At 39.7% G+C, this 13,607-nt stretch overlaps 1 protein-coding gene across 1 annotated transcript in view; it reads left to right on the top strand.

The window, feature by feature from the left end:
• The window catches only part of gpc5b (glypican 5b), a 57,013-nt gene that overhangs the window by 43,113 nt on the left and 293 nt on the right, over positions 1–13,607 (top strand). The window contains exons 10-11 of the mRNA XM_072438767.1: positions 12,354–12,445; positions 12,950–13,607. The exon at positions 12,950–13,607 is cut by the window's right edge and continues 293 nt beyond it. Of these exons, the coding sequence (XP_072294868.1) occupies positions 12,354–12,445; positions 12,950–13,051 (194 nt within the window). The 3' untranslated portion in view covers positions 13,052–13,607. The remainder of the gene's footprint in view (positions 1–12,353; positions 12,446–12,949) is intronic.

Genomic DNA, 13,607 nt, shown 5'->3' with positions numbered 1-13,607 from the left:
AAAATTACTTGACTTGGTATATTGTTAAGAATATAACAGCAGAAAGGAGAAGCTAATGGTGTGTTAGCTGAAGATTTGCGAGTGAATCATTTAATCAGGCTTTTTTTTGCTAAATCAAGGCAAATTTTGACTGAAAATCCTGAATAAAATCATATAAAATCATATTTTCAACTATGTCATTTTAAAGACAGCACATTTCTAGCAGGTAGCACGGTGGAGTCATTGCAATATATTCAGTTTATATTGCGAAATATTGTGCAGGCTTAATATAACTGCAATTTCTTTTTCACCTTTTATATGCTGTAACTGTTTATATCTATATATGTATGCTGTTTATATCGGCACTGTCTCATTTATATACTGATATTTGTTCATGGTTATGTTTGGTATTCAAACTTTGCAGCCGCTCTCCGAACACTGTCATCTTTCTTTTGTTACAATAATAGAATTTCACACATTACAAGGCCATCGTCTGCCATAAATATCTGACACGCAACATGACCGTAAACAATGTAGAACCATTTATTTCTTGCTTCCATGTATCTCTGCTCCATCATCTCTTCCCCCACCTCCCCGGGGTTCGATCCACAAAGTCTTTCCATCTTAAAGGGGAAGGCCAGTGCTTCCCCGAGCTCCCGTATTAGCCCTCTCTCCCCCGGATAGTTTCATCTGCATTCGCGAGCATCAACCGCTGTCTAAAGGGAGCCAGAAGAACAATAAACATGTCTGTTTCCTGAGCCACTGTAAAACTTCTTAGGATGGGATTGATCAGTGCTATAAAGCGCAATAGCTTTTCTTTTACATGCACGAGCTGGAAAATGCAACGTAAACAGTCAGCTTGGCCTTAATTGGGGATTCTCAGCAATGCAGTTTGAGGTGGGTAGAGCAGCAAGGAAGTAAGAGTAATTTTACTTCAAAACAATATCATCCAAGTAAAAGTGTAAAGTAATGGTCCAAGAAATTACTCAAGTGTAAAGAAACTACTATTCAGGAGTAAGAGTAACTGTCCGGGCGCAAGAGTATCCCATTTATCGTTTGAAGTTAATGAAATTGGAAGAACATACCCATAAATAATGCTCAAAATGCAGTGTTTTCCAAAGGTAAAGCACAAAAAATTGAAAAAAACAACAAAACCATATACAAAGAATTGATGCAAGAAACACAAATGTTTAAATGGTTTGATATGGCTGACATAAGGTTATGTTCACACTTGCACAGTCACCACACCAAAATTGGGACTAAATTAGGACTAAACTCGAAACAAAACCTGGACAAGATCAGTACTAAACAAGGACCAGAACAGGACCAAACCAAAAGGAGTCTAATGGGCTCAACGTAGGATCAAATTACAAGTGTGAACTTAACCTTTCTCACTGTTGGAAGAGTAAATCAAATGTTTCCTCAAGGAGTAGAAGAAATATGCTGTCAAAAAATACTCCGAGAATGTTACTGCCGAGTACTTTCCAAATAGTGCATAGCTTGTTGTGATTTTACAAGTTTAAGAAAATATATGGTTGTTTATTGTAGCTTGATTTGCTAGGAGGCAGTGAACATATTTACATAATAAGTGTGCAGTTAAAATGCAGTGGAGATCCCTGGATGCTGCTCAAAACAGTCACTAGCAGGTCCTTCTCCGTCTCTCCCGCTCTCGGCTGTTTTACAAGAGCCTGATGTGTTCTGCAATTGAGTTCATTTGTTGGAGGTTTGATGAAAGAGATTTGACCCTTTATGTCTTTATCTGTTTTGTGATTTTACTGCATTTTTCCTTGTGTATGAATTGTGCTCTACACATAAACTTGCCTTGGCTAGTCAAAGGTACGGTTGTTAAAAAAGCAAAACCCAGATCCAATTTGATACTAATCTAGTGTTGACACTAGGTATTTCTTTGAACAATATCAATACTGAAAATAAATCACAAAAACTGGAAAGAATTGGATTTCCTGAAAAGTTTTACAATGGTCTTGATCTTTACCTGAACTTGCATTAACATTTGAATAATACATAAATATGACCTTTTGTTGAAAATTACGTATTGTAAGAAAATATTATGTTTCGGATTATTGTTGTGTAATCAATATCGGTATCAAACCTTTTGCTTTGCATTGAAATCAATTGTGGTATTAAAGGTAGGAAGTTTCCAGGAAGTTTGTACTAAATAATAAATGAAATAATCATGTTCAAATCAAGAATACATTTTACTGATATCAATAAGGTAGATTTATTAACATATATATTTTTAAGTTGTTGTTTATGAATCCATTTTTCATTTTGGTTCTCAAGTAGGTACAGTTATACTACCACAAAGCAAAATGAGCTCCAACTGCTTTGGGTTTTAAGATTATACTGCTTAATTCAACTTGTGTCTGTGTTCTACAACTAGAACTAAGAGTCCTCCACCCAAAATTCGATATATTTGAATAAAAGAAACTGTCACAACATACATCGAGTTGCTATGCCTATATTTGAATGACTAATGTGATACGACTCGACTAATTTGGTATTTTCCACCATGTACTCTATCCTCTGTCTCTTCAAATCCCGATCATAGCGATCTGATAAGCGCGCCCACAGTGTCCATGTTTGTGTGGTTTATTTATGACCCGAAGCGTTCACGCTGCTCCGGGCGTATTGATGATGCTCATATCGTTCCCCGCTACACGAGGTGAAGGAGAAGAAAGACAGTAGGAGGTAACAGTGGGTGACAGAACCAAAGAGAATATCTAAGTGCCGGGGCCCATGCTGAGTATCCCATATACAGTATTTATGGCTGCGTGGACAGACGGGCCGTGGCAGGAGGCTGGTGCTCGTGTGGGATTATAATGAAGGGTAACACAAAGAACAGTGGTACAGTACATGCCGTTGTCATTGGTTTTTCCCTATCAAAAGGAATCCTGAAAGTAGAGCTCTCACTAACAGTTATTTCAATCGTTCAATGACACTTTTGGAATACATTATCAACCAAATAAAAGTTCAGATGTAGTAACTGAAGGCTTCAAGATAGAACATATTTACGAATAATGTGTCTTATTTATGAAAATCTGTTTGTTTTCATTCTTTTTTGACATTTTGATTTAGTAATGCCACTGTCTTTGTTATAAAATGTCTTTCTGTCGGTGTTTTAAAGGCAGTATTGTCCAGATAATGATTACGATTATTGAAATACAACCACTTTTTAGATTTTATTGTTTACTTTACATGGAAAGTAGATTAACAAATGTTCATGTAGTAGTTTACTATTGTACGAAAGTTTTTTTTCCAATTAAATCATATGTATTTATTCCATTTTTGTTCATAGTTCTCTCATATTCTTCTTTTTATGCTTTTTATAAGTTACAAGTTAGACGAATACATGGACAGATTTGAACCTATTACATCGAGAAACATTATATTTCAGTGTCACATTTGTAAGTTATCCATAAACTCAGCATTGTGCATATTCACTCAAAATCTCTTTCCAGTGTTATCCATATCCATCCTAAGACAGATCCTAAGATATCAACGATTGCATAAGAGTTACTTGTCGTTTCAAGACATTTTAGATTTTGCGTGAGTACTTTAGTCTGTACATTACTTATCGTACTTTGAGTTCTGTGTGTCATAAGAGTACGAGCCAGTCTGAAGCCGCACTGCCCTAGATAGCCACTGTTCTGTAAATACCCCTGTCTTCACCAGAGGCCTGTTCGTGTGGAGGCTCTGTCAGTGCCGGGTTGAGCTCACAGTACAGATAATACGAAGTGGAGCTAAAATGACACATCCACCAGGCTCTAGAAGGGCCTCATTAAAGAATCTCTCCTTCTCTGTAACTAAAGCCTGCGTTTAGTCCTTCTCAGTCTCAGAGAAATATGAAAACTCTCAACTATTACAGGTCTGGTCTGTTAGTTGCATTTGTAATTATTGTTTTGAAGACGTTTCACTAACAGCCACCTGCTTGTCTTTATAGCGATGTTATTACTTTGGTTATGTTCCGCAGTATGGTATTAAATGTACCTTTCTCCATGGAGACAAGCAGGCAAAGTTAGGGGTCAGTTATTGTCTGTTTTCCACTGCATTTGTAGCAACGTAAACACACGCAACTGAATAAATGCAACATAGAATAGTTTAATACAGGCAAAGCAATAACAACACATTATAGCTTAAAAGGTAAATTTGCTTTATTCAAAATGTTCACCAGATATGTTGCTCTTTTTATTTTATTCCTAAAACTTGGAGGTCTTGGAGAGAACTCGATGCTTTACTCAAAATGAAACGTGTCTGTTCTTTTTCTTAACACCATGTCAAAGTGCATATTATTCACAAGGAACTTCTAACTACTGGAGAAACTGTAGCAGCCAAGAGACAAACCACTATTGTGTTTATTTGGACTGTCCTGTTGATCAGAAAATTACTAGATTGAGATTTTAAAAAAGTTTATGACATCACCATTCAACTGTTTTTGGGCCTCAAAACTCCTACCACAGACACAATAAATGGAGTATATTCCTATCGACAGGGAAAAAGACAATCACGGACTACTAGACTGACATTATAATGGACATGCAATCAATGGAAAACACTCAGACTTAATTTGAAAATGGACGGATTGCAGTGGGACTGGTGAACAGTGCGTGCCGTGACTTTGTGTTGTTTTTCGTCACCATTGTACGTTTGTTTTCATTTCTTGTTATCCCTCTAGTCGAGTTTGTTCCATGTTTTTTTGTTGTATGTTATAAGAATTGACGGGGAAAAAAAGACAGCACAAATGCCCATCATGTGGAGCAGGCCGCAGCATCGCGAGTTCAAATCTGGCTCTCGACAATTCACTGCATGTCCTTCCCCGGTCTTATCCCATTTCAATTAAAGCTGACAGACCAAAAAATCCTTTAAAAAGAAGTCAAGTATTTTGTCTGAAGCCTAAAACACCTGCTGCTGCTGCTTAGAGGAGGCAATTTGAGCATCGATATAATTTGAAGCCCATTATAGGTGATTATGTTTAAAAACAGAGGCGCTTCATAGATTATAACATGCTGAATGAAAGAAAAGCTTAGCAAAAAGTCAGTTTAGCATGAGATCCTTTTAGTGCAGTGCCCATCAGCCACCCATCAAAAACTGACAAACAGGGGGCCTGTTTGTCAGTTTTTTCCTCAAAATGTCTTGAACTGTTTTTGTAATCGGAATTGCCTGCTCTTAATACTTAGTTGTTATTCCATCACTTGACCTTTGCTGTTTCTATTTGCAGCTTTGGCTAAGCCTCCTGCTGCTGAAATCTGCCTTTATTTAAATGAGTAAATGCTCACATAAGCTACAGCTGTGTTTATCCATTCATGCTGCTCTAATCGGCGGCGCTCCCCCGACTCCTCGCGCCGCAGCCTTCAGCGCCGTGCCGTCTTCTGGACCTCGATGCTTTTTATTTGCACCAGAGGCTATGTTTAACCCCAGTGAGCACGTCCTTGTAAAGGTGCTTCTCCATCGCATTATGCAAGTATTAATAGCTTTTATGGCCATCCAAAAACAGCTTTAGGCTCCGTGCAGTGACTAGCTGTATGGCCACCAACTGTGTACTTGGCCAGATCCAATACAACTAGTAGAGTATGTGTTGAAATGAATAACACATCTATGTGTTTGTGGGTAAAACACAATGTAACTTTTAGGAATTATTATTGACCATTTGTTTGTTCATTGGGAAATTTCTGAACAAATAAGGTTTAAGGTTTTTTTGGGGGGAAAGGAAGTAAAAAAAGCTGAAATCAAGAAGATGACTTAAGAGGTTTGTGCGTTTTTGCTGTAAAAAAAAAAATGACGCTCACAGATGCAGCAGAATAAGAAAAATAAAACGTTCAATTGCTTAGACCTTTATGATAGACTGGCAATATTCAACATAAATAAACTGCTGTAGAAGAAGCTTTACTTGCTAAATTAACTGTGAACATTATCTTTTTTCATTGTTAAATTTTTTGTTGTTGTTACATTTTGCCTGTAAGGAAATGTTGTCTTTTATTCTTGTTTTAACGTTTCAAATGGAAGATGTACGTATTTCTTTTTGTGCTGCATTGTTTGGAGGTATTGATCAAATAGTACTTAATTGAATGACAATGCTTATTACACCTGAGTGAAATAGTGCAGATATTGTACTGTGGCTCCACAATGGGAACAGTCCCATAAGGCTCGTGTCATTAATCATTTGTCACGTCACATTGGAGGTCAACTTACCACCTACCGGCCTCAAATAAATGTTTTAAATCCATGGTTTTTGTGATATGTGGCACAAAGGATTTTTTGGGTGGTTTGGTGACAACGATTTAACTACAATTCAACAAAGCAGTAGTGTGTGGTGGGTGATAGTGTTTGCTCTGCTTCCTTCAAAATTCCCAAAATTTAAGGGTTTTAGTGAATTTCTGATTAAAATTGCTCGTATATTTGAACTCATATTGTGTACCACGTTCAAAGCAGCAAGTTGCTACTTCAGAATCACTTTGAATAATGTAAATAATGTTACCGTGTTCTAGTTTTATTCAGGTTATAGCATTATAAGTGACATTTTGATGAATGTGATCGTTCAAAACATGGAATATTTAGTTTTGAATTGTTAATTGCTGTTATATTCCCCATATATTTTGCCCTTTATTTTTCAAGTTTAAAGATAGTTTAAAGACACAATAGAGGGTAACCAACTGTGCAGTAACTAAAGTACATATAACACAGTACAACTTATATGTGTTGAAATATTTTAACAATGGCAGTTTATGAAATTTCAGAAACTATTTGCATTAATTTATAGGTATTGTTATTAGTTATAGCTGATTAACCCCAGCAAACTTTCACACTTAAATTTTTTTTTTCGTAAAGCCTATTGCAAAAATGAATTATAAACACTTCCAGAACCTCAAAGTGGACGCTTTCTGCTGACCGTAGAACCACCTTACTCGACAACATCTCCTCTTTGTCTTTCATTATTCACATCTTATTCTTAAATGCCATTAATTTTATTTTAATCATATTCTGACCGCAGCCCCCCACACCCCCACACCCCTGCATCGTTCCCTCTCTCGCTCGCTCTCTTGCGTATGTGTTTCCTCCCGGGGGAACTGCGGCTCAAGTAATGAAATGCTCATTACTGATTCAGCTGGAAATACCGGGGATACATTTACACACACCTACACACTCGCCACCGTCGCTAGAACACCCTTCAAGGTCACCCCTCTGCGTGATGTGTGCGTCTCCCCCGCGCGCCGGCATAGAAGAAATGTCTGTTAGATACAAAACTGAAGACGGGGCTGTCAAGACGGGGAAATAATTGGGAACTAAATTGACAGTTGCGCGCCGTAGTCTCGTGGCATGCGATAACGGATAGCCCCATTACCGCTCTTTAAAGGACTTCCAGAGCATGCATCCTGACATCCTTTCATCAGCCTATGACCACTTACAAACAGACAACAACTTGAAGCAAGACGAGATGCTGCGCCGTTCGTCGTAGAGGTCCGCAGTCTGGATCAAAGCGTAGCTGGCGCGTTTGAGTCCTCCACGTGGTTATGCTGATGTTTTTCGGAGACGTGTTGTGCGTTGTCAGTGAGGTTTTGTGGTGAAAGACTTAGGGAATGCCTGACTGAGAAGCGCTGGGGTGAAGGGATTGCCCAGATTTTGGGATCAAAGGCGCTTTAGCAGGTAGAGACTGGTGCAGGTTGTGGTTGGAAATGACATATGTTCATTTGCTTCTTCCATTTAGTGTTCGTGGGTGGTTGGGGCGGATCCTAGCAACAACGGTGGGCTTTAGACGGGGTAAACACACTCACACATTCATTCATTTCAAAGTTTTGTGTTTTGCAGTGTTTTTGAGGTACTTAAAGCAGCACCGTGAAGGATTTCTGGTGGAGGACATGAATTCAGGAGGATAGAAAGTCAGAACCAAACCTTGGAACTTTCCCCATGGAGAAAGATGTTTTTGTTTTGTTTTTGTTTTTTATGCCATGCTGTGGGATGTTTGAGGCGAAGTAAGAACATCAGATATACCAGGCCTGTGGAGAGACGAGCTCTGTCGCAGCGAGGGATGTTTTTCAGGGCTTTTTTAGTACAACAAAAACACCTGTGATGGAATAAATGTAGTTGTGTCAGAGTTTTTGTCGGGCAGAATCGTACGCAATGGGGCTTACACTGGAAAAAATATGGTAATAAGTACTTGTCTTGATTTTGAATATATTTTGACTGTTTTAAAATAAGATTGTCAAAGAAACAAGCATAAAATGAGAAAAAGACAACCATGTTCGTACTTGAAAGGAATTTATTTATTTATTTCATCTATTGGGCAAATCTCATTTTAACTCACAACATACTCAAATAACAATACATACTTAATTCAAGTATTTGTGATTTTTTAACATTTTCATTTTCCTCCCAGTGTAAACAAAGGGTTCACATTTCTTGTGGTTTGAGCCCACTTTACCGTAGTTAATGTAGACTTGGTTTGGTCCTGATCTAGTCTAAATTTAGCTTCAAGTCCAAGTAAAATACGTGTTTAGTTTGTACGCACTCAAAGTTACGATACAGATACATATACAGAAGGTTTAGAATGCACTGTTACTCCAAAACACACAAAAGACACAACAGTTTGCGCCGGAATCGAACCGCAAACTCACATGTTAATCGCACTGGTCATTTACTTCTTCTTATTGAGATGCTTGTACATGGTAATTGCTGCACTAAAGCCATTACTTGTCACATTTGTAAGCCGCCGTTTTTCTCACATACTGTATTTAGCGCGCGAAACATCCACAACTGTCTCTGCAGTCTTCTGTGTTCCTGCTGTTGTGAGGGAAACAGATGTGGCAGACTTGGCAGCTTCTCCGTTCCCCGAGACTCACCCTGCCTCTGATTTATAGCCCTGGCCCACCTGCTCAGGGTGCTTAGTGTCACCCTTGGGCGAGCATTTCCATTGGGTTACATTTCATTTTTCCTTATTATTTTACAACATTCATATTGCTATTGGCGAGGGAACGGTCCACATTTATTTGTTGAAAAGTGGATGATGCATGTCTGGCTTGTCTGTTTCCTGCTCTGCATCCCTCCGTCAGTTTAGCTCCACCGGGGAGGCGGGCTCGGGCATAAATGAAGCCGTTAGCGTGTCATGTGTTACCGTGCAGGACTAAAGGTGGACGGATTCGGTTGAAGTGCCCCAAACGCCAATCGAGTGATGCTATCCAGCGGCAGGAGGCTTCAAATGTCACTCCTGTATTCTTATTAACGCAGCGGGCATCTCATCCTTCTCCGCAGAAAGGTTAAGGCCCCCCATGAGCGGCGCCACTGACACCTGTCATCACTCAACGTCCTGCTCCCTGTGAATGGGCACAAATTTCCAAACAATCTGCCATTTGTGACATGTCCCGGGCTGTTGCATAGAGCCACACGCGCCTCAGGGCAAGTGGGAGGAGGCTACTGTCGCTCCAACATTTTGGGACACAAAAGACTGCTTCATAGACACACCGGGACTGCTAATTGGGACAGCACAAGAAAGCTTGGGGGAAATGTCATTATTTTCTAAACCTTTTGTTTATTTAGCTAGTGATATAGTTAGCACCATTTAGTAGCCAAGTCAAAATAAGCCTTTTATTACTCAGACAGAGTAGAAATCAACCAAATGTTTTTAATGAACACATCCTTTCATTCTAATATATTGTCTGTCCTCAAATGGAAGTTCAGCTTTATCTGGGTAAAATTTTGTACAAATCTCATTGGCTACGTTATTCAATTAATCCAAAGAATAATTGCTAGCATAATCAATTACCAATCGTTAGTTGCAGCCCAGGAGTGGTTCATGCTAGAAAAGGTTTTAAGGGTAGTTATCCTGACACCGTTTTTTGAATCTGGATGTTTCGACTGCAAACAGAAAGTCAACATAAATAAGGATTTCAGAATTTCAGTGACTTGTTCTTGTTCAGTTCAGGCGACATAATAACGCACTAGAACACCTATAGTTTTAGAACTTGCTGGTGGTGCAGTGGTTAAGGACATTTGCACATGTGCAGTTTCTAACACCACGGCATCATGGGTTTGACTCCAGTACTCCAGCTTCGACCATTTGGCGAGTGTCTCTCCCCTTTCGCTTCCCATTTCACGCTGTAGCTGTCCTCTCTAATAAAGGTTTCGGGGCAGAATATTCTCTAAAAATAGATAAAATAATAATGATATCCGTTAACATTGAGTATTTTTGTCGTCAAATTAGAATTGTACAGGTTCATGGTTCATATCTATGTAATTACTGGGCCTATCCACACTAAACAGAAACTGGTGCAATGCCCAATGTCGTCTTTGTCAGTGTAAATAGTGTAAACAAATGTGTTTTTTTTTTTCTTTTCACAATCGTATCAGAAAGTGATATTATTACATACCACTATTCAACCCCATTAATCACAAAGACATGAATATTCAAATCCAAATCCACTTTATTTATATCAATGTGAAAAGTGCTGCACAGACACAAAACAAACACCAACAGAATCTTTCAGGTGAGATCACAGGTGCTCACAGCAAGAGGAACTCACTAGTCCCAAAACAGTCAAACCAGCTGAATAAAATCAGAGCGAAACCCTAAAACTCGAAAACAACAAAATTAAAATAGATAAAAAACACACAACTCACATGTTGCTAAAAGCCAGAGAATAAAAATGGGTCTTAAGACGACACCTAAAACCCTGAAAATATGGGGAGGACAAGTTTGTTCATTTCAAAAATAGTAAATTTCCCATAAAATTACATAGGCCACTGCGCCCCGTCTGAATTTATGACATTACCAAGTTCTAGACGCAACTTCTTGATGTAATGGTTATTTTTCCCTCATTATATATACCTCTAAAATAACTCTCTACCACCTCACACTCATTTGGCAACATTTTTCCGTTTACGCAAGCTCAGCGCAGAAATAACACGTTTTTCTACCAATCTAAAATGAGCAATGGAGTTTAAATTTCAAGTTTATTCCATCTATTTTCAAGTTGCATTCATTCCTCATTCAAATTAGTAACCTCGCCCTCATAGTTCAGCACCGGTCTTTCATTAAGTTTTAAAATCCACCAGGCAAACTCCAGCGCAAAACAAATACACTCGGCGTTCCTCGTCTCACGGCTGTCAAAAACACACAAAGACACATATTCTAATTTCCTTCAGCTCCACAAGATAAACCAGAAACGTGTTCTTCTATGGACAGGACCGACGACGTCTTTGAACAAATATAAATAAGCATTACCGTCTGACAGTTAGAGCCGTGTTCTTTCTTGCTGTCTGAATCATCGGCCCGAACTCACCTCATTCCCCAGCTGCTGAAAGACTCTCTTTGTCTATTGTGCTGGGGGACAATGTCTATTATACCTATTGTACGAGACGGAATCAAATTTCTGCTCGCCCAGGTGTGTGTGCGCGTCTTATTTTTGTGTGCTAACATGCCGACTGGTGGTACACTAATCCGTTCATTTACCGGGACGCCCCACAAGGAACCTGGAGCCCCGCCAGTTCACAGATGTGGCGATGTAGGTGTCTTTAATGCCCAAATGCCCGGGTAGACTTCACCAGCTGCCGTTTCATATTCATGCTTGTTTTTGTTTATTGTGTAGAGCCGCGCCTGGGTGGGGTCGCGTCCATAAATCTTTCAGATCCCAACAACGTAACGGCAGTAAATAATGCAGGAACTGGCGACGATGACAAAAAAAAACTACTAAAATGTATAGATTTATGTACGCGTGTGTCTGAGGGGATTTGGAGCTTCAAATTAGATTTAACTGTTAATTGGTTTAGGCAAGTGCTTGGTTGGCGGGGGAAATGTCTTATGTGTAATACCGTAATATTAATTTACAGTGCAAATGCCTAAACAACAATATCCCAAAATTAAAAAAAACATTCATGACGTAACCTGTAATCTTCATGGGCTAAATAATAAACCGATTGGCGAATTGAATATCTAAATAGCCCTTACCTGTCAGTATATGTTATTACAGTAATATTTAATTTCTTGTGGTTTTGTGGAAATATAAAGACTTAACAAATGAATAATTAATAGAGAATGTTTTGATCTCACAAGCTTCACAATAACAGCAGAATGCTTTTGAAATGTTCACTTCTTTTTATTATCACTTCTGTTTATTATTAGGATTTCCATTAGCTGAGCTTTTTTTATATTTCGACCGTATTTTTATTTATTGATAATGTAGCTGTAAAAATACATTTTTGTTCAGTTTTCTCATTTTGCTCTTTGCTCTGGGAATTGAAAAACGCCCTTGGTTGGCATGTTTTGTGGCATACCCATGACAGTCTAAGTCATTTTTAAACTGTATAAAGACTGTGGGTTCCATGTTGAAAAAGTAAAGTAAAAACTATATCCTCCCTTGTGTTTCCAGATGAGTCATTCAGCGGCCTCAGTCCCAGGACAGAGAACGTGGCCCCTCCCCCTCACAGGGTCGTCCCTCCTCATCAGATCTCGCCTCCACAGGTAAAGCTCCAGCACACACACATACACACACATACACACACACACACACACACGCACACACGCACACACGCACACACGCGCACACACACACACACACGCACACACGCGCACACACACACACACGCGCGCACACAAGCACACACGCACACACACACACACACACACGCACACGCACACACACACGCACACATGCACACACAGACACACACACACACACGCGCACACACACACACACACACGCACACATGCACACACGCACACACGCACACACACACGCACACACGCACACGCACGCACACACACACACACGCACGCACGCACGCACGCACACACGCACACACGCACACGCACGCACACACACACACACACACGCACGCACGCACACACGCACACACACACACACACGCACGCGCACACACACACACACACGGCCCCTCAAACCCCCGCCACGCCACCAACACTCTTCTGTTTCCTCTTCTTTTGTGCCGTCTCTGTCCGTGTCAGGTGGCCGTCCGAGGAGGTGCCCATCCGCTGGCCGCTCGACACTTACCTTTGACCTTGGTTGCCATGGCGCTTGTGCTGCTGTCACCATGGGAATCGCGTTGACCTTCGGGAGACACAGGGTTACGGGCGCAGGGACAGATATTGAACCACAGTTTTTTTTTTTCTGACAGTTCTGGGAGGACGATGATGCTGCAGTGATGTAAAGTGCACATATGTATTTTTGTATTACTTTTACTAACTTCAACCACTTCAGTATGTTTTTATTTAACTCAATAGACAGGATGATAAGGTACCGACCGTTTTGGAGAGACATGTAAATACAAAGATGATGTATATTTATAAAGAGATGTAAATATTAGGGCTCTAAGCCTTTAGTCGTTGGGTCGATTAATCGGTCAATGGCGTCTTAGTCGACCAAAGTATTTATTAATCGACTAACTAATGTATTGAGATTATAATGCATTCATATGGACCACAGCAGAAAGGAAAAGTCATGATGACAGTTTTGGGAACGGTTTCTTGTCTTGTCAGGGCACTTTGTGTAATGTATATGGTGGGAGATTGTAGTTTTTGCTAGTTTTTGCTGCTTTTGCTAATTGAATCTAACATTTAGCAGTGTAACCATTATGCAGGGAAAGCCTTTAGTCGACCAAAAATG

Source organism: Eucyclogobius newberryi, unplaced genomic scaffold (genome assembly GCF_026437365.1).
Source record: "Eucyclogobius newberryi isolate DKJ021-1_F unplaced genomic scaffold, fEucNew1.0.hap1 SCAF_9, whole genome shotgun sequence".
NCBI classification, from domain to species: Eukaryota; Metazoa; Chordata; class Actinopteri; order Gobiiformes; family Gobiidae; genus Eucyclogobius; species Eucyclogobius newberryi.
This window is presented reverse-complemented; position numbering and strand designations above follow the sequence as displayed.